Raw genomic sequence first — 27302 nt, forward strand, 5'->3', positions numbered from 1 at the left:
ATGTAACGACAAGGACTCTGGTGCAAATTTTCTAAAAAATATCGATAATTTTCGTTGCACTTATATATAAGATATTTCCTCGCGAGAATATGCCCAACGGGTTTCTAGGCCAATCGCCTATGGAACTCTCCGAGAGCTTCGCGTCCGAAAGTATGTCCCACGTTCGTCGTGTTCTTTACCATTTAAAGCGCCCTGAAACAATGGGCGAAAGCCGACAATCAAATGGAAGAATTGCCCAAACAACCAATTTGCGCCCAAGATTCACCACCACCGAAATAGAGAAGACAATGGTACATTTCCTCGGGCCAAACAATGAGCGGCTCGTCGTTTCAAACTTGCCGCGTACAGACCCGACTTATACCTGTGTGCCTAACGCGGTCCACGGGTACCACGACGACGACAGGTGGGGCAGGGGGGCGCAAAGGAATGCGGGAGGGGGCACCACTCTTGCGGCTCCATCTCGTTTAGTCCATCTTAAGAACCTGAGGAACAGGTACCGCCTCGCCGCGAAGAACGGTTGCGTTCGGTTCTTGTGTTATTCCACCCACTTTACCCCTAACTAGGACTTGGTACGATGTTGGTTGAGTGATTTCAGTGCGGTACATGTATGTCTCTTTTGGTTCTGTGAAGTGCACCACCGAATATTTTGGATTAAACTGTGCTGCTCGGTTGGGACCGCTGGCTGCCGGAGAGTCTCTCTTCTTGCAGGTACGGCCGGGAACCAGCTCTGCTCGCCGATAATATTTTAGACGTATAAGCTCCATTGCATCCGGGGTTTAATTTGACGAAAAAACTAGGTGAAGAAGTGGGTGTCGCCTTGACAGCGAAGCTCCCAAAGAGGCCACATTGTTGGAATGCCATAGCCCGAGGCGACAGCTCTTCAGCATTCGTCTAATTAAATTTTGAGCCTTTTTGCCTTTTAAAGAATTCTCTTTTTGCCTCTAGCTCATCTCCAGCCATCAGCATAAACAGGACAATTTTTCAATCTTCAAGCGGCATTTCCAGTTTTTGTCTCTAAGCTGAGATCAATCGTATCTACTTACAAATTTGAAGACTCTTTTTAAATTCAGTTTGAAAGCCTTTTTACTCGATGTTACCTCCCGATTCATAGTACCATCAAAACGTATTTGGATCCAGGGAGAGTGAATCTTCGACTACCACCTGTGTAGGCGTCGCCAGACGGGGGCCAATATGACAAGTGCAACGAAATTTTGGGAAGTTTGCACGAATTCAAATTAAGTTGGAAGAAAACGTGCATCCCTGAAGAATGCGACCGCAAGATTTCATATTTCAGTTAGTTACAAAATATCGCTGCAGGGATCAGAGAAATTATCGTGATAATTGCACAAGTGCAAATTTCCGCCGTAATTCGCCAGTGATTGGTTCAGAGTAACAATGAGAAACCATTAGTATCGCATTGTTGAAATATCAAATTTGATAGATGAATGAAATCCTCACTGAAAATCCTGTGAAAATTGCACCGAAGCTGCGGTGCAATAGTCACACTCACACGCTGCCCAACTTCATTAATATTAAAACATTTTTGACTGCATTTGCACTTGACACCTTTGTTGTCCCCGGTTCTAGGCAGCCAGCCCAAAGCAACGACCTAAAAGGTATTCCGAATTTATGCGTGTTCCCCAAGGACAACACCCCGTGTGTAGGTGCACACGATAGTTCTCGGATATTGCGGAAATTGGGGACATCACCATGGCCCTTGGAACGGAGATTTTTTCCTAGAAAAGCCATTGTCAGTTTTGTTGAGTTCATTGTGGAGTAATTAAACCATCTGTGCGAATGACCAATCTGCAGTGTCTCTGTCTCTGTCCCATACCCATATGGGTGCTGTACGATGTGCAATGCATGGTTCTCACGCAACAAAACGGCAATTATTTTTTATGATCCGAAGTGTTTTCGGCAGCGGCGAAAGTGGAATACGTTTTGATTAAGTAACATTTAAGTGCCTCGACACATTGGATGCAGAGACGCGTCTAAAACGAGAAAACACCTTAAAGGGCTCTGGGAAGGAAATATCGCTTGATTTCGAGGACATTGCTTGGTCAATTGTTTGTCTCTCATTAGCTAACAATTCCATCGTGACCGTAATTATTTATTTAAAACTGCATCTGAGTGTTGCATAACCAATGTCAAGGTCGCGTTCGATGAACCCGCGACCATTCTTCGTTCGACCAACAGCTTAGGCGATAAATTATCATTTGTCAAATTAATGAGAACCATCTTTTCGTGTGCGGCCGGCAATTATTTCGTACCTAAATTTATTTTTAATATGAATAATTTCTATATGGGCAGCTCATTATCTTCTTTCCATCGTATCGACCGTTCTCAAACAAATTCAATGATTATTTCGGAGATGGTAAAATAGGAACAAACACACGGTAGAACTCGTTATCAGTCCTTTTCCAAAGACCGTTTATGAAAATTCGTTCCCACCATCTTTGAAAGTAATCGCCTTGAACTGATTTATAGCGATGAATGTGATTACGGAGATTTGCAGTTAGTTACGGATGTAGTCAGGTCAGCTTTAGGGTCTTGGTAGATGCTCTGACTGCAGTGTTTTCGGAGGAATAAAACTGGTTTGATTTATAGTGACAATTTCCACTCGGACGTTGTAAAACGTCAAATTTTTACGTGGCAAAATAGTAAATTTGGACGAGGAGATCCGTAAATGTTCAAGCTTCCGAGCCTATGAAGCGCTTAAAAAAATTGAACCGTCTTGGGCTGATTTATAGTGATGCGTTCACGCCACTTTCAGAAACTCATTACGCATTAGCTATCCGTCCAATACGTTTTCCAAGAAATGAAAGCCATTAAAATGCGCGATAACCGTGTTTTTAAACATATATTAAGAACCGTTTTGGGCTGATTTATAGTGATACTTCCTTTATCTTTTTCACTATCTCTTCTGTTGGATTTGCTTTGCACCGATGACACGCTCTGAAATCTCTACAACCCATTTTTGTTTTCAGAATGCTCGATGACAGCTGACCATGCCCCCCTCCAACACCATGGTGGTGGTCCTGCATCTGGCCAACTTGCTCTTGCTGGTCTCGGCAGCAGCGGAGCACGTGCGGGACTTGGAGGTGTCCGAGGGAGTACCCGTGGGCACCAAAATAGGATTCATCGGTGATGGAGCTTCTCTGGGCAGTGGTCCGCCTTATCTGATCGTCCCGGTAGGAGCTGCAGTGGACAGCGACCTCAGTATTGACCACACAACTGGAGAGATCAAGACTAAGGTTCCCTTGGACAGGGAGACTAGAGCTAGTTACTCTTTGGTGGCCATACCTTTGAACGGAGATAATGTTAAGGTGGTGGTCAAGATACTGGATGAGAATGACAACTCCCCTGTGTTTCCTTCGAAATTGGTTAATATAGAGTTCCCGGAAAATACTCCTAGGGATGTTAAGAGGACCTTGCCTCCGGCAAGAGACTTGGATTTGGATATTTACAACACTCAGAGATATAACATAATTTCCGGGAATGTCAACAGCACCTTCAGGTTATCTTCGCATAGGGAACGCGACGGGGTTTTGTACTTAGATTTGCAGATAAATGGATTTCTAGATAGGGAGACTTGCGAGTACTACAGCCTGGTCATTGAGGCTTTGGACGGGGGAACTCCCCCTCTAAGAGGAGAGATGACAGTGAACATCACCATACAGGACGTCAATGATAATCCCCCCATATTCAACCAATCAAGGTACTTCGCATCGATCCAGGAAAATTCTACTGTCGGTGCCAGTGTCCTGCAAGTCTTGGCCACAGACGACGACGCCGGTGACAACGCTCAGATTGAGTATTCAATCAACAGAAGGCAGAGCGATAAGGACATGCTTTTTCGCATAGATTCTTCATCAGGAATTGTAGCTGTAAATAAGGCACTGGATTTCGAAACGAAGGAGCTGCATGAATTGGTGATAGTGGCCAAGGACCATGGGCTGCAGCCTTTGGAGGCCACGACGTTTGTGTCCATTAAAGTGATCGACGTGAATGATAATCAACCCACAATCAACGTGATCTTCCTGAGTGAAGATGCTACGCCCAAGATAAGCGAGAGTGCGCAACCCGGGGAGTTCGTGGCGCGTATCAGTGTGCACGATCCCGACTCGAAAACCGAATACTCGAACGTGAACGTGACTCTACATGGTGGCGATGGACACTTCGGCCTGACCACTAGAGACAACATCATCTACTTGGTGATCGTGTCTCTGCCTCTGGATAGAGAGCTGCAGCCCAATTATACCTTGAACGTTATTGCAACAGACACAGGGACACCTCCACTGCACGCATCCAGGACCATCAACTTGCTGGTGACCGACGTCAACGATAACGCCCCGGAATTCGAACAGGATATCTACGACGCCAACGTGATGGAGGTGTCCGATCCCGGTACCTCGGTGGTTCAAGTCTTCGCCACAGACAAAGACGAAGGGAACAACAGCATCGTCACTTACTCCCTTTTGGAGTCGGCAAATGCTAACATCAACTGGTTTCAAATCGACGCTAGAAGCGGGCTCATAACGACGCGCGCGCATGTTGATTGCGAGACCGAGCCCTTACCTCAATTGACGGTAGTGGCGACTGACAACGGTTTCCCTCCGTTGTCATCTACCGCCACAGTGTTAGTGACTATTCATGATGTCAATGACAACGAGCCGATATTCGATCAGAGTTTTTACAATGTGAGTGTGGCGGAGAACGAGGCGGAAGGAAGATGCATTTTAAAGGTAAGTTGTCTTAAGATTACAGTTTGAACGGTTGGTAAAAGCGTCGAAGTTGAAAATACTAGAGAAATGGGGTTCATCTTCCTATTTTCCGCATTGCATAGCAAGAAAGTCTCACCATACAGCAACCTGTTCGTCTACGGCCCGCGGCTTCGACGAAACAAATTGTCGTGACGTCTGTAAAAAAGCAGTGATAGATTCGAGTTAAGGGTGAGCAAAAGGAAGTTATTAACTTTAGATAAATGTTGAGACATTCCTCCATTCTGCACGTCGACCGGTCGGTTTCCAATTTGGATTTTTCGCGTCCGAATGCAGGTTAAAAGTGAGCGTAATAAATTTCCACCTCAGACCGTTTCCTAGATTCAGAGAAAGTGCATATAAGCCGCGGCTGTTTCATTGCCATCGCGGCTATTACACAACGATAATTCTCAGCGAGTTCTGCGAGAATCCCAGTAATTATTATGAGATGGCAGATTCTGTTGCATAGTTTCTCCTCAGATAAATCAGTTATTAATTTCCTCGTTATTAACGACTATGGCTATGCCTACGTCATGATGGTGAGCTTAAGAGCTTTCATCGGACAATTGCCTTGTAAAAACAAAGGCTTTCTCTGAGAAAACAGACGAAAGCCCAAACAAAGTGCGTGCATCACATTCAATTTTAATAGTTAGTTAAAAGGAAGCTCGAAAAGGCTATAAAATTCCTTTATGTGTTTTGTAAGGTTAGGCAGGTAAAACTCGGTATGCCTAAGCAAATACCGTGAAAAGGGTACCACGGACACTAAGCATCTTCAAATGCCGAATCTGTGAGAATTGTTCCTAGATAAATAAGTTGCTTAAAAGCATTTTTATGTACGTAAATAAAATAAAGATCTAATGCGCATATTTGCCTTAATTTAACCGACTTTGTATCTATATGTGGATTTTTTAAGGCGACTTTTCATGGATGTGGTCCGTCCCTGTCTTAAAAAATTATTTTTTTTGCAAATATTGAGAAATTCGCAGTTTTGGGACAAACGCTCAGTCCGCCGCTGGCTTTCCAGTGGAAAGGTGCTCCCTAAATAAGAGCAGTCGTCCAGTGACGGCACCGATTTAATCGCACTTTATGCATGGGCGGAGCAACGAATCTACTCAAAACACATGAGATTTCTCCGAAGTCAGAACTTTACTCTAGTTGGAGCAGGTATAAACGCAATGCGACCGTAATAAGCAGCTTCCAGTCTATAGAGGAGAGATTCTGCCATAATACACGAGACGGAAAAGAGTAAAACATCACTTACGACCGGCAAATAACTGCAATCTTTCCGAACTCTAGAAAGTCGTGTAGCAGGAAGTCGAGCGTTCGCTATGTGTAGAGCATACAACTTGTTCCTCTATAAGTTTATTTAATATAATGAGAAACAAATTAACCAGCATTCGAAGCATTTTGAAATAATTACGACCCCGATACCGGTCACTCTATTATTTCGTATTCTATGCCGAGGCCAGTGACATATAGGTAATTTCGAGATGCAGCAGCGCGTTCTCATTGGAGGCCGTAAATTTTCATTATTCCCCGTTGGTCATAAATTGTATCGAGAAAAAAATAAATTCGCTGTCGGACTCTAATGTGGCAACTCCGGGGGATATGTCATTTAATAATAACGTAAATATAGAAATTCAAAATTCCGATGGATGGTCGCCTGCTCAACCGTTCCACGTCGAAGCTCAACCTTAGACTTATAAGTTTTATGTTCGCGTGTCGCAAATTGGCCCTCTATGAACGGCGATTACCTATAAGGTCGAGATGCGCGCACAGCCTAATTACAAATTACGATAATCTCGGTCAATTATGTCATGGATTTATCGACGTATATTTTTAAGCGATACGCACGCCAACCGTTAGTTCTTCGAGACATTGTGAACTGCAGATCGCTTAAAAATTCAAATCGATTCGTGTGTAATTACTAAGCGCATGTGTTATTCAAATGAGTAACCGGTGCGTGTACTTTATGGGCGACCCTGTGTATCAAAAATCGAATCGAATCGACAGTAAGGCGAGAATTAACCGTGAGATAGCCCCAGTCTCGAGTCGTAAATTCGATGCACGGCCGATCCTTACTCCGGCTTCCATCATTACTTAACAGGCACGATTTCCAAAATAATCAAACTAGTAGATTTCAATTAACGGTCGGGACTTTCTCCGCGTTTAAAATGCAAGTGCACTTTCTCTTTTTACGGTGCAGTTTCGAAAAAAGCAATCGATATCGCAAGTGAATCTTGCAGCCGCTGATATCGGAAGCGGTTCTTTGGTTTGGGCATGGCGGAGATGCCGGGGGACCGCTTTAAAAAAACTGGAACCCAAACGAGGCTAAAACCAGTGGCGTACACATCTGAAAACTCTCGAAAAGCCTCATTAACAAGCAGTAACCCACGGTATCGTAAAATCGTAAAAAGAACAAGAAATTTCCGGATCCGAAAATAATGTATCGCCCAAGTCTTAGTTAGGAACGTTTTGAAATCGATACGCGTTGAATAATGTATCATGATGATAGGAGTGGCTTTAGGTTATCAATAATGACTACATTAAAGAAAAACCGATGGGGGAACCTCATTTGAAAAACAATCATTCAGGTTCTATTAGGAGAGGCGGAAAATGGGTACTTAACGTTGGGAATTAATGTGTATGTTAAGGTTCCAGTTTACAATCTTTTTTCCATTCAGGGATAATTCGTTTATGAAGGCATTGCGCCTTCGGCGTGCTATCCATAGTTTCGCCGGTGGATTTCAATTTCAGAGGAAATAATTAAGAAAGGCGATTTAAACACAATGGTTCGGTCATAAAATAGATATTAAAGGCCGTCGAAATGGGCAAAACAGCGTCTTGGAAGTGAGTCCGCCGGGTCTATTAACGTCCTTATTACGGTTGTCAGTGCGAGCTCGGGCAGTTAAAATATGTCACATATCTGACCGGTTCGCATGTAACCCACCGTGTCATACTCACAGCCCAATTAACAACGTCATTTTGCGCTTTTACACTCTTACTTTTGCTCTTTTTCTTTGTGTGTTAATTGTATAATTCGCACGTGATTTTTTTCCCATCTGCATGGTCAAACGCTTTGTTTCCACCACGGTAATTATGGGCCATTAAGGGCCAAAGTATTGGTATGTTATTAACTTCAACTGCAAGTTGGTTTTCACGGAAGCTTTGACAGTGGGCCTTACTATCGTTCAGATACTTTCTTTCGATGAAAAGTAGCTCAGTGTAAAAGCTAACAGTACGTTCACATTTTGTCACTCAGAATACAAGTCGTTTAATAGATTGAAAGCAATGTCCTAGAAGAACTGGACGTGGCAAGTAATTGACGGAGTTTCACTAAAAACGTTTATGAACGTAAATAGATTAATGCCGCATTAAACTAAAAAATCTGTAAGTCTAGAATGAAAGCAGATACGCCGCTGGGTTTCTAGTGAATAAATACCTCTTAGATAAAAGTAATTGTGGAAAATTTTGTGCATCGCTCGAAGCCTCTAGTGGCGGTGCCTTATTACGGTTGTCAGTGCGAGCTCGGGCGGTTAAAATATGTCACATATCTGACCGGTTCGCATGTAACCCACCGTGTCATACTCGCAGCCCAATTAACAACGTCATTTTGTGCTTTTACACTTTTAGTTTTGTTTTTTCTCTCCGTATTGTATAATTCTCATGTGATTTTTTTCGCCACCTGTAGGGTCAAACACCACGTTAATGCAAATAGGAATGTGTATGATGCCTAGTCAATTCGTTATGTTATTCAGTACATTTGAGATTATTCGCAATTCAATCTCGGAACGTATGGAACGACACACAACGAATCTTTCACTTTTTATAGTTCTTTCCACGGACACCTCCATATTCCAATACCTCTTCCAATACATCCAAGGATCACATCCACCGCCTCTTAGAGTCTTTCCGACCGCAAAACGGCTGCTCTGTAATTGGGGTATTTGCTATTATCGCACTCTAATCCTACTCGGTTTCAATAGCTGAAAACAACTTAATATAAAACGTGTTTTAGGCGGTGGGTGGAAAATGAGTAGAAACATCGAAGGCCCGTGTTCACCCACCAACCGTAAAAACCATTCAAAATGGGTGCAGAGCTGTTCCCAGTCGTCGCCAATAATAATCATTTTCCCTCATTAATTTTTATCTAATAGAATGCTAATTTCCTGAGGTGTAAAAGGATGCTAATAATGAAGAACATTATTAAATTATACGGAATAATGAATATGCAAATGCCGGAGATTAACCATTAAAAATAATGAATAAGATAATGCATTTAAAACCTGCTTCTATATTCTGTGTCACCCACACGTGAAATTATAATGCGCGAGCGAGAATAAGAAAAATAACGAACAAGGACGTCTACAGAAGTGATTTGAGAAATATTTCAGACTTAAAGTGAATTAAAATCGTGAAATGCAGTTTGTCTGGATAATTTTTGGGATTTGCCCGGCTCGTATTTTGTTCTCTTTCACATTCCGAGCCTGAAAGAAATTCGGTGATAAATAAAGGTTAACTCGCGGGTCGGATTAACGCATTACCGACGTTTTATTTTCTCCTTTTTTTTCAGTAAAAATACGAAAATAATTTTGAGGTCGGCATGCATATAAGGAACAAAGCAGTTTTTCAGACGTCACATTTTCATTGCGCCCATTTTTCTGCTTTCACCCAGCCAATATGGGAAAGACTTTTACTGACGCAAAGCCACTTTCATTCGGATTTAATAGCGAGCCGCGGACGAGCCTTAAAAAAATTACCGATGATTTTAACAGAATTTAGTAGTTAATTTTTTCTCTTTTATACAAACGAAGCTGCTAGCGAACATTATTTTTGTCGTATATTCTTAATGACATCAATCGACTTCGTTTAGATCTGACTAAGAAAAAGAAATCTAATGCTATTTTTTAAATGCAAATTGCTCTCAATAACACTCATTCAGTTTGGCCGATTAATTGCGGGTCCACTATTGAGTAACGTAAAAGAAAGTTTAAATCGCCATCGTGGCTATTTGCACAAATCGGGTCAGCTGTCAATCAATTAGTCCGTACAAGTGTTTATTTCTTGCTCGGACACTCGTTTGAAAGTACCTACGTACCTCGAGGCTCGCCACTATGTAAACCGCTCTTCCTCGATTACAAGTTCGTATGGTCGGTACCAAATCAGAAGTTCGATATTTTACCTTTGTTTAATGTAGTTTTTGTCCATCTACAGGATGATTTAGTTTTAAGTGTCCAAACTTTAATGACGTTTAGTAGATCAAAAAATAATGGAAGTTTGCAATATGATCCAATATCCAGTAACGCTTCGTTTACAAAATACAGGGTGTTAAACTTTAAAAAAAATGCATATTTTGGAATTTCTCAGACACTGTTTTTATTGATATTGTAATGATGATATTGATGATGATGATGATGATGATATTGTAATGGAATTTTTGTGTGATTATCTCCTATCCAAACCGTCTTCAATGAAGCAAAAAATTTGATTTTGACGTAAAGAGTGATATATGCACCGACGTACGCCTAGATACTTTTGAAAAAAAAAATACGCCACTATCTTTTTTAAAATTAAAATTTGTTTTTGAAAAGGCTGTTCAATTTGAGAGACAAAAGTTCTCTTGTGTTTTTTCCGACTGACCCACGGTTTCAGAGTAAAAAGAAAAAGTGTTATCACTGTATGTCTTAATTACATGGGTTAATTAAATTTTATTGTTTGTACGACCTGTACATTTTGATTTATTATATTATTTTATATTTTTTATTTATTATATTATTTTTATATATTTTTTACTGCCTTGAAAACAGGTACGGTAAACAATCAAAATGGATAGGTCATACAAACAATAAAATTTAATTAACCCATGTAATTAAGACATGCAATGATAACAACTTTCCTTTTTTACTCTGAAACCATGCGTCAGTTGGAAAAAATACAAGAGAACTTTTGTCTCCCAAATTGAACAGCCTTTTCAAAAACAAATTTTAATTTTAAAAAGACAGTGTCGTAACATTTTTTATCAAATATATCTAGGCGTACGTCGGTCACTGTTTACGTCAAAGTCAAATTTTTTGCTTTATTGAAGACGGTTTAGATGAGAGATAATCACAAAAATTTCATTACGATATCTCAAACCGTGTCCGAGAAATTCCAAAATATGAAATTTTTTAAAAAGTTTAACACCCTGTATTTTGTAAACGAAGCCTTATTGGATATTGGATTATATTGCAAACTGTCATTATTTTTTGACGTACGATACATCATTAAAGTTTGGGCACTTAAAACTGAGACACCCTGTACACCGTTCGTCGGCTGCGCAGCTTCATCATGTGTTTCTGCAGAGTGTTGATTTATTGCTCTTTGGTTATATTGAAGTATAATAAATATAAATAATAAATTTGAATTTTTGACGCTTAAACAGAAGTAGGTGCAATGAATATGAATTAAGTGATAAAATTACAAAATGTAAATTTGCAAGCGTATCTGCTTTGCGGTCATTCCACTGGTTGTAATTGATTATTACAGACATCTAGAGAACGAAATTGTGCATAAATAGCCACGAAATAAAGCAGACGGAGAGAGGTACCACAGAAAATAAATCTTCTATTCAATTTATTGTTCGTGTTTCTTGAGTAGGAACTGTTTCTTCATCGTCTCGCGTTTTAGTGCTCTTTACACACAAGAAAGTATATCGGTTACTTACATAGTAGTTAGACATATACAGAGTTCAGGTTTATTGCCGGCCATAAAGGTCCTATCGCAACTGTTCTTCTAAAAATCGTAATTAAGCGTTCTTTTCGGTTTGGCCACCTGATTAAGCGAGTTTATTAGCGATCGTCCAAGCAGTCGAATTTCGGAGCGGCACATACGTCTTCGGCCAAATAGATAAATCTTGACCAGATCTTAACGACCTTTATGATTTATCCTCATTAATGGATCAAGAAATAAATTGGTAATAAACTATATGTTCGCCGGTGCAATTACCTTTCTCTAACACTCGCGCTCGAATATGTATAGTACCGCTAGGTAAAATGGCACCTTCGTCGTACAGAACCGTCTCAAATTGATAGAAATCTTTTCAGGTTCGCCTCCAAATTTATCTCTCAAGTCATACAAAGGAACCTAACGGGCTTATTGCGTAAGCCACATTAGAGGATCTAATCATTATTTTTCGTGCCAAATAGGAATGGGTTCCTGCGGGCGCTGTTCTCATCATTAAGACCTGCTAATTGATTTTTTTATTACCAGCAATTTCGGTTAAGACTCTATATTCACGGATTATCTATTCAAGCTTAAAAGAGCATCCTAATATTTTACGCACATTACATAGAGAGTTCGATATATTGCGTGGGTGCCCATCTTATATAGCGAAATTGGCGTAACGATATTTATGGCCGAATGTCCCGCTGAAAATAATTAACGAAAGCCATTAAATGGGCACTCGAACGCGAAAAAGTGGCCCATAAAATAGATGGAAATGCCCTAAGATTTTGCCATTAACGTTCTTCGGGTCATATTTCGCGTTAGGATAGGTGGTAAGGTAACGAATCAATGTTAACGATAATTGAGTGCTACTTGAGTACCCGCCGTGGGTTTCTTTTGGTCATCGCTTATGTGAGTAAAGGACAAATCGATTTTCAGCAAAACAGCCTATTTTAATTACCCCAATAGCTTGCCATTAGAAATGATACCAGACCGGAGCTTACGCCATCCGTACTGGTCGAATTCCCTCCGTTACTGTTGTTGGATCGCTAGAACGGGAGGTGCAACCAAGAACAATTTATTTCGAGCTAGTTTTACAGGCCCAATCAATATGCAGTTTAAAAATATTCCCGAAAAACAATTTTTTTTACGAGCCATAACATCAAAAACTTTCTCGTAAATTTCGCTTGATGTTTACGACATTAGTTCCCGTCATAAAACGAAATTTATCTGTTGATGAAAATTTCAGGGCGAGTTACCATCCAAGAGGCGGCCAGAAAATGGTCGTGAATTAAAAACCAAACTCTAAACTGTATTAATATCATAAGTAGTTAATCTTAATTACGCTCAGTTCTAACTTAATTAACTACCTTAAAAATTTGCCCGACTTGTTATAGTTATTACTTAATTGGTCGATAGAAAATGTCGGTGATATGACTGGATGCAGCGAAGCTTTCAAGCAAAAAGTCTCGGAATGAAATTCAAAATCAACATCTTTAATGCGCGTTTTTTCCTGTTCGACTATTACAAAACAATGACAGAATACACATAAACTTCTGTATGATTTTTTCCGCTTATCCGAGCATCACTTGACGGATAGACAAGCACCGGCTAAACTGAGCACAATAAGGAAATAAATATTTATGGTTCGACCACAAAAAGAGATGCAATGGGACGGATGGTTGAACTAGAAAATTCTCGACTTGCCAGCAATCCTTCCAAAACCCATATATAAATATGAATAGATAACGACGTTACATCTGGCCAATTAGGGCCGAGATTGCGTAGGATCTTGAGAGGAAAAAAGGACGAAAAGGAGCGACCATCACCGAAAGCTGTGTGGGTTTAAAAAATGAGAGATATTTAAGGAAGACTGATGGCAACATTGATCCTTATCAAATAAGAAGCACAACGGCGCAGTTCGCTAAATGACGATGTGCCTATAAAAAATAAGCAATGGAAACAAAGGAAGAAGGCCATATCAAAAATGTAAATTATTTGGAAGCTTTCGAGTAGATCATTCAGACGATAATGATAAATATAATTTATAAACAAACAGCGGAAGGAGATAATAGAGTAATTACGTCAAATTTTCAATTTGTTAAAGAACGCATTAACTAATTTCAGACGATTCGTGAGAATATTTACACTTGCGTGTAACTCAATTAAGCGACTTTCATGTTGCGTTTTGGTCCTTTGAGCTTGAGTTTCGGACCTTTTGGAAACGTCTTCTTTTTTCCTTCTGACCGACATTCCGCAATCAATTTCAACATTCACCCACCGACAAGAAGCTAGAAGCGGCCGTAATATTCCATAAGGTAATTAGGCATGAGGAATGTAATTTCACGTGTACGGAGCAGCGGATACAAGGCCAAGTGGCCGGTGAAAATAATAGCAATTACCGCAGCTTTACTTTTTCAAATTCGTAAGAGGCACATTTTTGTATTAGAAGTTTCTCATTTCCGTTCCCTTTGATGATATCATCGAAATGTCGACCTTTGTCCATTGAAAAACCAGGTAAACTCTACTATATTTCGTGGCACGACTACAAAAGTCGTCATTAAGAGGTTGAAAGCCAACCACGACGATGGAGGAATACAAATCATCAAATGATGATACGTTAAGAAGAGAAAGAAAGAAGAAGTATGGTAGCCACGCATAACCGAAGAATGGCTCTCGAGGAAGGGACTAATGCGATATTAATTTCGTTTTAATTTGTGGACATATTTTTTGGCCGGAGAATTTGATTAATTTGGATTACACGAAAATGATTTTATGAGTGTTCTGCTCTTGCGTAATGGTCCGAATTAAAAAAGATTACGTTTTTGTTTCTCTCTCGGCTCAGTATTTTTCTTTATTGACGGGACACGCCGAAGAAGACGAAGGTTAACCTCGAGGATGTTAATGACCTTTGGGTTCTTACTTTGATGGGTGTAATTATTACCGAGTGCGAAATGTCAATAATAAAATTGCACAATTTTTCACTCTAGGAACGAGTTAATAACAAAAATTTATATCGACAAAAACATTTTAACACATAATTCATTTATGCAAATCCCGAGGGGAAAATGGATATTCACTATGCAGCGCAGTCGACAAAAATCCTTAAAGTAACTGTACGTTAACGACATTAAATCCACTGATGTGACAGCTTTACTGTCCGATCAAAGTGTCGGTGAGCTGGTTTAATTATAATATTAGCAAATACAAAAGGCCATGGAAGATAAAAGGGGACGCTGGCCAACTCGCCTTATACTCACTCGGGCTCTCCCGATCTCCGAGATTTCGTAAAAATTATAAATTTATCTCATTCAAGTTGCCAACTTCTCACCTCTGCAGAATTTGCGACTCTCACAATATTGTCGATAGTTTAATTACACGATAAAGTGCTCATCAACCAAAATGACAAGTCGAGTTGGTGGCCTCCCGAAGTATCATGTCCGCGACTTCTTGGCTAGGCCATACATATCTCCGTATCCTTTTAGGTATCTCCAGGGTTTGCTAACGTCTGTACATACATTGACAAGACATAATTTGTAGCGTTTTCAGCCAGCTGAATTACATACAGGTTTGTATATGTGTAAGTTGCTATTTTAATTTTTATTACTTGTCTGGCGAAAGATAAGATTGAGCATGGGGATGCTGCTAATTTCAAACGCACGCGAACGTTTCTCGGATGGTTTACCGTGTAAAACGGAAAAAAGTTTCAACGAGAAAAATCAAACTGAACTACGTGCAGGCTAACGGGGCTTTAAATATTTTTGAATTTTTAAGTCCAGCTTCCGGCTCACAGGGCGATTGGAGAAAATCTAATCTGATCTAATCTAATCAGATTCATCATTTTATCGCGATCTTATCTGTAAGTTAATGTAATTCTTAGTTTTTGTATAATTTTTAACCCAGATCACCGATGAAACGAGCCTCGTTCAAAAACACTTTTTTGCCGCCTCGAAAACTAATTAGAAAGGGACTGACGTGATGGAAGAAAATGAGGCTCTCCCTCGGTTTTATGCTTCAAATTTCTACCTGCCTTAAAAACAATTCGGCACAGCAAATAATGGAGTGCATATACATGGGCAGGTGAAGTGACTTGCACTTAAAGGCCGAAACAATGGTTTTTGCCGATCTGGGAATTTTGGCGTTTTCGGGCACCATGGTGCTGACTAACCTAATTGCCCCTCTGAGCATCAGCAGGATCTTTTTTCCGATATTCCTCCTTAATCAAACAAGTGGCTAATTAATTCGGCACGCATGAGAGAGCACATATATCACTTCGCAGGTTTAAGTAGGCCTTTACTGCGGGCGATAATTAAAAAAAAATGGAAAGTACGAATTTAAAAAATCAATCTTCTTACGTAGGACGCAATGCGATTCGGTCATATTTCATCATAACGTCTAAATCAATTAAAGTGCTTTTGATTACCGTGATTAATAGGCCTTTTCGAACTCTCGAGCAATTTTCCATTATGCAACCCTATTTTGTGAGAAAAAGACGTATTTTAAATCATTAGACCCATCGTCACGGAACCCATTACACGAATAGTACTATTAAAGGTTGCCTTAAACGCGTCCATAGCGCACTCGGTGGGCACAACAATCCCGATTACGGTTTGTAAGTTAGAACTCTTAATGGCGTCTTTTGTTCAGCAAGGCCTTAAATACCAGAGGATTTTATATGCGACCCTGTAGCGACGCCATAAGAATTCAATGGCGTAGGTGGTACTACTACGCTAACGGTTCTTGTAGCACGTAAATTTTCATTTCGTCTCGGGCAAAAATGCGTTTTACTTATTATTTGCCTCGGCATCTAAGTACCCTGTGTAATTGTGGCTGGTAGCTGTCCCGCCGTCAGCGGGTTTTTATACTTTATGGACCATCGCGACCGATGAGAACGGGGAAGATGCGTCTGGGGTCCATGGAGGTTTGGTCCAACACGATTTTATCGCAGAGGAAGAAGAGATTAGAAAAAATGCAATAAACGAAGCGGTAGCCCATGGAACTTTCATTTCTTTACTATTCACCCCTGCTTCGGACGTGTCTTTGAGACATGTAAAATATGTCAACGTCAAATTTCCATGCCCTCCTACTTTGTGACCAATCAGAAAATATGATGCGGTAAATATTGTATTGATTATGTCATGGACAAAACAAATACGCTACGTTGTCGGATTTACTCTCACTTCGGGGCTGATCTGTAGGGTTCAGCAAGGATTTCGAAGGATTTATTTCACAAATTCCTCCTGTAAGAATTTTTCACATTTAAATGTTCTGCCAGTATTTATGTGATTTCGCGAGAGAGGTTGCCGATGCAACTTATGAAATAAATGATACAATTATAAAATAGAAGTTTGTAAATAAATCCGATGTGTGGCCATGTCACTGGCAGTAATTGATTATTACAGATAGAAAGGGAATGAAATTCAGCATAAACAGCTATTGGTTTTGAATTGTGCGTCAAAGTCAATATACGGAATAAACAAATAAATAACTTACGCATTTTCGGAGAAACTGCCCAACGAATGCAGTTCCTTCACATTCATATTGCACCTACTCCTGCTTAAACGCTAAAAATTCCAAACTACTCGCAGAAAATAAATCTCCTATTCAATACGAGCTATTTCCTAGAGCCGATTGCAACAAAAACAAACATTCAATCTACTGCATGTCGAAAAGTAAATGCAGCAAAATAAGCAAAGGAATTGTATAAAATCCCGAGACGTGAGTGTTCATTAGATATTCCACGCTCGAATTCCACGAGGTTCCTTCTATCGTAAAATATATCTGGGCTACGTAGTCATTAACATTGATAGGAAATGTAAATGCCTTTTTACTGCCTCACGTGGAATTTGCCTTATAAGTGCATAATTATGATAAAGTATATAGATGGAAAAGTAAATCGAAGATTGGCGATAAATACTCTCGAGAACCGAGGGACAAGTCGCTGAAAAAGTTTGGTGTTCAGACGTTGGAACACCGAAGGAAGTTTGAGGGTAGTTACAGGGCGATGGGAGGAAGCAAAAATTCGCTACAGAAAGAGGGGTGAAATTATGTAGGAAATATTCCGCAAATTAGCATCTAAAACACGTTGTGGCAATAGCTCTTGGTGAGACAAGACCCCGCTAGTAAGTAGCTATAGCAGAAATCGAAGACGTCACGAGTTAACTTTTCTTTTTGTGTGGTTTGTGATATCGCGTTTTCTCGCTTGTTGTTGAGTCAATAATGTGGATTATTCTCGGGATTATGGATGTCGAATTCCGATCGATAATCGATCATTATTCGATTCATTGTTAGATTCTTCGTCGTCGTTTTTCTCTTATTCAAAGGGCAGCATGGAGGCAAGTTCAATACATACACGTTCGGAATTGCATCACGAGTTGCCTCAATTCTGGTTTGGACGGAAGTGACCCGAAGTTTTTATTTCTAAATGAAACTTCCTGGATACATACATGTAGGCAATATGGGAGGTTGTGCGCTACAAGTGCACGAAGTCTCGTGGCGAAACACTTGGGAAGTTCTCGTGGGGTACTGGAGATTCAGGAAGAACTCGCATTGGTGCTTGGATGCGAGCTTTATTTAGGTCCCGACGAACGGTTCACATACGCAACTTTATAAAACAAATTACAAAAAAACGAAGCTTAAAATTAAATAATAATTGAAAATGACTTGGCCAAATTCGCTTCTCGGAAATGGTCCGTAAAAAAACAGCTCCTTTCAGCTGACACGGCATATACGGTCAACTAATTTGTTGTGGTATGGCTGAGGTAAGAAGACCCCGCAAGTATCCACCTTTTTGTTTCGGTCTAGATTGTATTGTTTCCTAAACGGAACACTGAACTAGACCTGTTGGACGGTCTTGGTTTGCCAGAAATGCGAGAAATGCAATCGGATGTTTCAGAGGGAACATTAAAAACCCATCGATACTACTTCCATGCAGATTGGAAATTATAACATGGCTTCTTGTGTGAAGCTAAGTATGTATCTCTCAATCAGTTCGGGTAATCTCGAATAGCTAATTTGTTTTCCCATCATGAGAATATGTCTGCTCTATCTTTTCTGACAATCTTAAGTAATATTTCAGTAATTATCATTAGGGTTCTGCATGGTACTAAATTATGTTACTCTCCTTCTCTCTCTATCTTTCTCTGTTTCTTTTTCTCTCGCTTTTTCTGTGTGCTCCCAATTCGACTTCGATATTTACGAAGAACGCACGGAAATGCTGAAGAACCCTCTTACCTCAAGCGTACAAAAAGGTTTATCATCAACTCCTCAAATCGTCCCGCTGCGACAAACGCGGAAGCGTCGACTAATGAGTCACGATATTATACGGCATTTGGTAATAATTCAGGAAAATTTGCACTAAACGAAATAATGGGCTGCCAATCGCATAAAGAAGCAAAGATCCCTGCACGCATGTTACATCTAAAAAGCCGGTTTTAATTAGGTGGCAGCGGTAATTAGGCGTCGCGGCCCAATTCCCATCAGAAGCGGGATGTAAACGTTCATGCAAAATTAGATTTTTAGCTATCGGGAAAATTTCAAACAAGAAACAGTAACATAGATATCCAGCATGTGTATTTTACCGTCCGCGGTTACTTCCTGTTCAGATAAGTGAAAAGTTCCAACGGACACGATGTAATATAGTATATACAACATGCACATTAACTCTATTTAACAAGGTGCCGTAAATAACATTGCGGGGATTATTTTTTAGCTCTTGCAGCTGAAATTGCACCTTTAATTAGTTCTTATGTAAATGGCGTGTTAAATTATTTGTTGGCACTACGGCAAATGCGACTATAAGATCAGACTGATATATGAACTTGATCGTATAGGCATTAGGCGAGCAAATTGGTAGTCTTTATAAGCTCAGATATTATGGAAGTATTAAAGATTCCCATGCATGTTTTACTTCTCTCTAAAATGTATGACTTATTAATCTGGAGTTCGAGAGGTTGCGCTCGTGGGAGACAGAGAGCGCATCTCGAATCTCGAATGTTGCTGAAGTGTGAAACGTCTTGAAAAAAATTCCCTTTGCCGACCATATAGCTCTCGATCGTATTATAGATAGAACGAAATATATTTATTGCAGTGTTCTGACCCTGTGCACCGACCTCGATATTCCGCTAAAGAAGTCGGTTTTTGATGCCGAAAGAGGCTTAGATGCCATTAAAACTGATTGTAAAATATTAAGAAAATGAACGCACTTAAACAAAAACTCCAACCGTATTTCAATGTAATATGTACCTTAATGGTCGAAACTACAGAGAAATGGGAAAATAATTATAGGTTACATAATGAAAGGGGATTGGGCAGCGCACTGAGCGTTAGTCGGAGAAAAAGCTCTTATACTAAAATTATTATAAAAGCACAGGACCGTATCTAAGACTCGATGATGGTCCATCAGGAATTAAACAAGACGTAGATTCCAGTTGCATAAAGCGAACACAAATTCACAGTTCTCTCAAGTGCATTCGATCACGTTTAAAGGTGAACAGACCTGTACAATACATCGATAATTAAATTCATACCTGCTTTAAATGCTTTATTTTATTATCGCCTTACGTAGGAGATTGGCTATTGCAAATCTTTGTGTATGACATGCGGTCTATTCGCATATGCCGATTTTTTCGGGCCAGTGTTAACGTGAATAATTGCCCATTAGAGCGTTCTAAGACTAGAGCAACAAAGAAGCGCAACCGGATTATAAATCAATAACTGTGACCAATTACGATAATATCGATCATGAAATTCAGAGCAATACGCCGGAGAGTTGATTGCGAAGAAATTCAGCATTAAAGTAGGAAATTATATCAAACATTTTCTATAACCTGTTCTGTAGGAAATAATTAAATTTTCAATATTTATAATGAGCCAAAACTAATGGAGGATGGTAGATGAAGATAGCAATGTTAACCGTTTAGTCGATAATTGCGGTTTAAATTACAATTAAGACAAATTTCAATGCGTAAGCAATGCAAATAAATTCGCAAGATTTATGGGGGAAAATGGCTGAAAGAATTAATTTCTTAATAAATCATTCGACACACAGATCATTAATGGCATGACAGGAATCTGAAAAATTTTAGTCGATCGTGCAGCTACGATATATTACATTTACCTACTTAAATTATGTCGATTAACGGTGCAGAGATTACCAGCCTTTAGTTTGTTTATGGATCTGCATTTGGAGATGAGTGAGCTGCCATGTTTTATCAATAATTATTGTTCTACAAGTATCGGCAAATTGAAGTGACGTGATAAGCAGATATATAATAGGATTTTATTATTTAAAAAAATCGCAGTTAGTCTGGAGTGGCTAAACAATCTGTGGATTTCTTGTGAGTTAGAAATTCAGTTTAGCATGGAAATCGCTGGAGTTGAACTTGACTTTAGAGCTGGAAAATTCGTAGTAACGCAACTCGAAGATTGTAACATTCATTTTTACGGAAGGTGTGGTAAAGACGTAAACAAACACTTGTGAATCATTGGCGGGTCACATCGAAAATGGCTGGGCCGAGGAAAAATTACGATCGAGCCGGGATTTTTGTATTCAACAAAAAAGGACAGCGAGTCGAATTCAGGCCAGTGGCGCAGGTAGCAAACTTAGTTTTATGACGATGTTGTAAAACAAACGTTTTATCCGACATGGTTATGAAACAATTTGCTTTTTTCTTTTATTCTATTTGAGAATGAGGCCTCACGCACATTAGTAGGGGTGGAAATGCACACCGTGCTGTAGACAAATTAACCTTAATGTTAATCTTATAAACACGCTGAAAGACACATTAAAACTTACCATCTCGAGAGACATTAACCTAATTACGTGTTTTTCTATCGATCTGACCGCGACTGCGTTACTCAATTCAGTTCGTTTCATTAAACGCGAGTTTTTTCACTTCGCAAAAGCCAATTTTGAGCTTGGGCAATTCAAATGTCAGACGATGTATGTTGTGTGTTTGTGCAATTCCTTTATAGCTACAATGATTATTTGTGTGCTCATTTAAATGCCATTGTATTGAGCGTAATTTAGTATTTCTTTATGCTTAAAAAGCACGATATTGAGCCGTGTTCCCATTCATGTTAGTTGGACATTTAACAGTGCGTATACTATGGATTATAGTTTTTTAACGGTCATATGCAGCAGACTCAATTACGTCCTACCTCATGTTAGGTGACCCTGGAAATGGACACCAGCTGTGGGCGTGGTTTATTGTTGAATAGAGACATTTAATTGGTTTTGTATCGCAGCTGTAATACAGACATTTAAACTGAATATGTCCAAGCTGCTAATTACTTTTTTTTATTTAATCGGCGCAATAAAAATCGTTTTGAATAAAGCCGCTTTAACACTATATTTTTCTATTTAATTTATTCGTAGTAACAGGGTTTATTATTGCCGTTTCGAGGAACGAATTTATTGTTGATATCGGACATAAATTGCTCGGAAAAGACATGTTTATTGGGCTCATAAATGGAAGCTTATATATTTAAATCTTTTACCAGAAACACCAAGACTCATTAGGGCCTTTGTTTTCGTATGCGTAGCATAAAAACCGTGGCAAGATAAAATCTCGATTAAAGAAAAAGCAGGAATTCAAAATCGCAAAAAAGCTCCCGAAAAAATCCAGGTTTATATTCAGCAAGTTTTTTCGGTCAAAACCGCAAATGCAAGTGGTTCATGGGATGTTAAATATTTCCATTATTGTGAATACGGGACGAGTTTAGCGAACTTGAGTCAGAGGTACAACTTTTGTTTGTTGAATAATTGAAGGACTTTTGGAGGAAACCATTCTTTCGGCTGTTCACGTGGTATTTTCCAGCAATAAGCGCGAAGATCTCTGATAAGGCCCATCCCTTAATTCGACAAGTCGACGAACCTCTTTTCGGTTAATAACACAATTTATGCAGAACCATCCTGCTTATTTCTTCGGTTTTGAAATTGATTTATAGACACACCTTTCAAGATTTTTTGGCCGCTTTTCCACCCCTCGACATTATAAAACTGCCCGATAAAAATTCCAAATAAAAAATCAAAATTGTCTTCACGTTAACTTCCATCAGGTATTTTTAACGTGATGAAACTACCAAAATGGGCCTCGTGATGTCGGCAGGTAGACCCATGTGTGTGGGTGATTCTATATACGCAGTGTAAGTACTTCAAATGATTGTGCCATGAAATTAGACTTCAAACAACACTACGTATATCTTGAGGTTGTTGCAATTTCTTTGATTGACTAATCACCACTAGCGGAGTATTTCGTTTTCAGGTATGTGGTAATTGACAAATACTTTGAACTTCGAGAGAATACCCCAATCCCTAAAGAATACCATATAGGTAGGTGTTTTAGAATTTTACCTGGTGGTACCATTCAGGTTTTTAAATAATACAAGATCGCATTAGTTGCATTGAGCAAGACAGCGGTAATTACATGAAATTTTACCGAGGTAATCAAAATGCCATTAGCGAAAGTGATTGCTCACGTGAATTAATCGATTAATCCTGCGAGAAGTACTAGAAGCAGGGGTCATGCTCGTTATATTAGCGTAATTTCCATAAATCGAGAAAGCAATCGCATCAGGTGTCTGACCTTATTAACTGTCTAAGAACAGAGTACCGAGAATGGGCGAAAACATTTTATAATATGGCAACAGGTTTGTTTGTAACTGCACTGAAACAGTTCATAGTTCGTGACACTCACTGACGTAATACGCCTTTGCAAAAGGTTATTTAAACAGGTTCCCCTCGTAATTGACATATCAATGGCGTACACGCGGACGCTAAGTGGTTTTAGTTGAGATACAAAATCTGCGCAACGTTTTAGTTCAATATATTTGGGATACCGAGAAAAATTAGACGCAGATGAATGCTCGTGAATACGCTTATCTATTTCCACCATTTCCATGGGAAACATGAAATGTTTCGCTAATTCGAAACGTGAGCTGTCCTTCGACTCGACGACGAAGGAAAAGAGTGCGGGAAACAGGAATGTCGGAAAAGAGAATTCATGCCCGAAGGCCGAGTTTAACAAAATATGAAATTTTCAGTGGGACCGCCACTGAGCTTCTACCTTTATTTTGCCGTTTTTTACGGAAAAAAAGCACTCGACGAATTGAGTAATTATTGGTCGTTGACGGTGCGGCGCAATGACATTTAAATCACTTTGCATCGATCTGGTTTAACGAGCGATCTGCGAATCCTGTAATTAATAAACAAAAAACACTTTTGTGTGTGGCTTCCCTTAAAAGCAATTATGAATGCGACTTATTTTTTTCTCATGATCGAAACGGAGACCCCGTAAATTATCGGGTCCAAAGAAGAAAAAAATCGGCCACGAAATATTGTCTTAATGGTTCTCTGCAAGAGTTGTCGTCGTCATCGTTGGAAGAGGCGCGAACAAACTTGTTTTTTGGTATCATTAAGCCCCAAATACAGCCATTTTTCAGTGGGGTAATTAATAAATTTAAATATAAAATGTTTTTATCGGGTAACTGTCGAAAGCTGGCGACTGTACAATAAACGTTTTGATGGATTCGTCCAGTAATGCATTTCTGACTGCAAAATGCTCCTTCTGTTTTCTGGCTTTAAACCCCGAATTGAGCTAAAATTTTTAAAATTTTATTTTTAGTCAAAATTTAGTTACATTTCTTTAGCCAAACAGCAGAATTTCATTTTTTTTTAAATTTCCAAATTGATCTGGTTTATGGTAGATCAATCAAAATCAAAATGGGATAGGGTATACCGATAGGGTAGCCACTCTTAGCTGTAACAGAGGCCAATCAGTGATCGATCTTGCGCTCTGTATACGCCTATAACTTGGTTAGGCAAGGTACAAGGATGGATGGTATCCGCCGAGGGTTCCATGTCAGACCACCGTCACATCTTATACGAGACAGAGACTTACGCACAAAAAAATGGGCATTTGTAATAAGTAATCCGAGCTACCAACTAATGGGACCTTTTCAAGGAGGAAATGAGCGGCGGGCTCTTGCGCTTACCCAAAAAGCTCGCCGGTACGCACGAGACCAGTGATTCAATAGAACTGGACGTGACAAACAATTTCAAAATTTGTCAAAAATTCGGAATTTAACAAAATTTAATTAAGTTCTGAGTGTAAACTTAAATTTTAACCAAATTTTCAGGAAGCTTTAGTTAAATTTCGAAAAACTCAGAAAATAAGAAAAAGATTAATGGTGGCCTTTCTGCGCCCTCGTACATTCTTCGTTACTGAAATACGTGACGAAATGACTACCCGTGGAGTAAATTGGGGGGCCGGATAATGCCATTGCGCATCCGTTTTGAAATACTTCTTCTCAAAAACACTATCGCGTGTTGGAAATAACATTTCAGGCTACATAGAATTTCTGTAATTGCAAAAGTCTAATTTCAGGTTCGAACTGGGGGTTCGCCAACTGCACCAGAACTGGCTAGCATAAACTTAAAATTCATATTGCCCTTATGCCTACAAAAATTTAGCGTGACACTTTTAACGCAGACCAGAGTCAAGTTTGAGCTTGAATCTTCGCGAGGATTAAAGTTTTGCCTTTAAACCGCATTCCAATAGTTGGTTGTTGGTCTAGTCCGGCCTGTATCTTCGCAATTATATTTCGTTCTTTCTGCCAAAGATTGTCTTTGATACTTTTGGCCAATGTTTTTTCTGTGGTCCTTTTTTTCGGCAAGGTGAAACACAAGATCGGTAATAACAGGGTAACCAGTTTGGGATGCGCATTTCTTGCTCCTTTTTTGTCTAGCGAAATCCAATACTTACGTTATAATAGCGCGCACGTTGGCACCATCATGGGGCAAGTGCAGCCGACCGGAAAAATTGTTATCTGAGCTGCGCCAATCAAAGACACGACCACGACGAAGACGTGCTAATTAAATTGGTAAATATGCAGGTGAAACCAAAGAATTCTTCGATGCCCATCAAATCGAGATGAGGAATAAACTCCCTTATGTCAGAAACATGGAAGGATTCGCCTCACATGACAGTCGTGATAAATTTATATCCGACACATGTTTTTTTGCCCCTTTCATCATGTAGTTACACGTACATTTTAGAACCCATAAAAGCACGGTGCCTATTTTCTGTCCCATTAACCGAATGGAACCGATGCGGTAATGAAAAAAGTGTTCGAGTAAAAAAAATTAAATGGACGCAAAGTACAAATTAAGTAGTAAAAATGTGTTGTGTTGAAGACATAAAATCGTGATGGGCCCCGGGTTGTTTTAAGTGTTCCGAGAGCCAGTGTAAAAGTATAGTTAATTTCGTTCCATGGAAGATTCACTTGCAAATAACTCTACTATTATGCGTAATTAGGACTAATTTGGCCCAACCGAAATTGTTGGATACTTTCGATTAATTTTTCCCCCGACCCTTCTTATCATTATACGCCTCATGTTCGCTCATATCGCAGATCGACCTCATCTTTATTTTACTTTTTCCGAGAGCTTCGACTAATCAAAAGGCAGTTTTAAGAATTAGTCTTTCTCCCTCAACACGTGCCAAAAACAAGGCCGTGTAAAAATGCTTAGTTTCCCTAAGGAAAGTTGACACGAATAATTTTTTAATTAAAAAAAAACCCGAAATGTACTTGACAACAGGAAACACAACTCTACAATCGCCATCATTCATCAAAATGTTCAGTCGATTGGAAACTCCGTAGATGTGCTGAATCACCTGCTCGAAGATGAGGCCGATTGCGTGTGTTTGTGCATTTCAGAACATTGGAAAACGAAGAAACGTTAGAGAATATCGAGACCAATGACTTCAAGTTGGCTACAAGCTTTGTAAGGACAAATATCAACTCATGATTGAGCAGAGTTTTGAATGATTCGTAAACCTGGTGATTCATTCGGTCGAAGGTATGTGTCCCGTTTTCCGTAAATATTTAACTTCAAATCGCGTGAATCTCCTTCTATATGTTCTAAGAGATAATGTTGATGAGTACACTCTTTGGCAGTGCTGTGTAAACTTGAACTATAGTTCTTCTAGTTCCCCAAATGAAAAATCCGTTGGAGTCATATCGAAGAGCCAGGTGGCCAACTAAAAAAAAGTGCACAAATGATACATTGATCTTTCAGGAATGAAAAGCACTTGCGAAATATGAAATAAAAATGCCAGGTCCGTACCTAAAAAAACTAAGATAATATTTCATTTTTGACAACGCTTTTTACGGCATATTAAAAGTGTCCAAAAATGGCAATTTTTGGAGATAACAATAGTGTACATCAAAACGGTCTACACTATGTCGATTGTGACTTGAAATACTCTTCGACTTGTCAAAACAGTTTGACTGTATAAACGATATTTTGGCTCGTAAACATTTCCATTTGCACGACTCAAATTCAAATAATTTAAAACCTTATCTTTTCACAAAATCCGAAAGCTGCAAGTGCCAATTTCGGTCGCGAAAGATTTGCCCACAATGGTTAGTAAAAAAATTTTTAATGCGCACCTATTTTTCTGCAGTCGCTAAAAACCTGCGAGTCCTTTCCTGTCCGAGTAACTAATATTCCAGGATCGTATATCGCGAAAGTGTGGATGGGTATTAACGGCAATGCCTCTGGTAATAAGATATGGCGAGAAGTATAAGATTCGTCCCCACAAAGATGTTACCACGGTGCCGAGCAAATCTGAAAACACGTTTACTTATTCTCGGTACACTTATTCTTGTTTCTTTATTGAGTCGACCCGGGTTCGAGCAATGAAGGAAACATTTTTCTTCGTGTGATTCTAATTATTTTTCAACAGTTGAGAACGATCATTTGCTCTCTCAATGAAGGGAACTTACAAAATGTAGTTAAAATGTACCGAATTTAAAATTTGAAACGACATTTTG

At 39.4% G+C, this 27302-nt stretch overlaps 1 protein-coding gene across 1 annotated transcript in view; it reads left to right on the plus strand.

Moving 5' to 3' along the window:
* Positions 1 to 478: 478 nt before the first annotated feature.
* Positions 479 to 27302, plus strand: part of ds (dachsous cadherin-related 1) — a 91572-nt gene continuing 64748 nt past the window's right edge. The window contains exons 1-2 of the mRNA XM_066404194.1: positions 479 to 708; positions 2988 to 4745. Coding sequence (XP_066260291.1) covers positions 3009 to 4745 — 1737 coding nt within the window. The 5' untranslated portion in view covers positions 479 to 708; positions 2988 to 3008. The remainder of the gene's footprint in view (positions 709 to 2987; positions 4746 to 27302) is intronic.

This window comes from Euwallacea similis, chromosome 33 (assembly GCF_039881205.1).
Source record: "Euwallacea similis isolate ESF13 chromosome 33, ESF131.1, whole genome shotgun sequence".
Classification (NCBI taxonomy): domain Eukaryota; kingdom Metazoa; phylum Arthropoda; class Insecta; order Coleoptera; family Curculionidae; genus Euwallacea; species Euwallacea similis.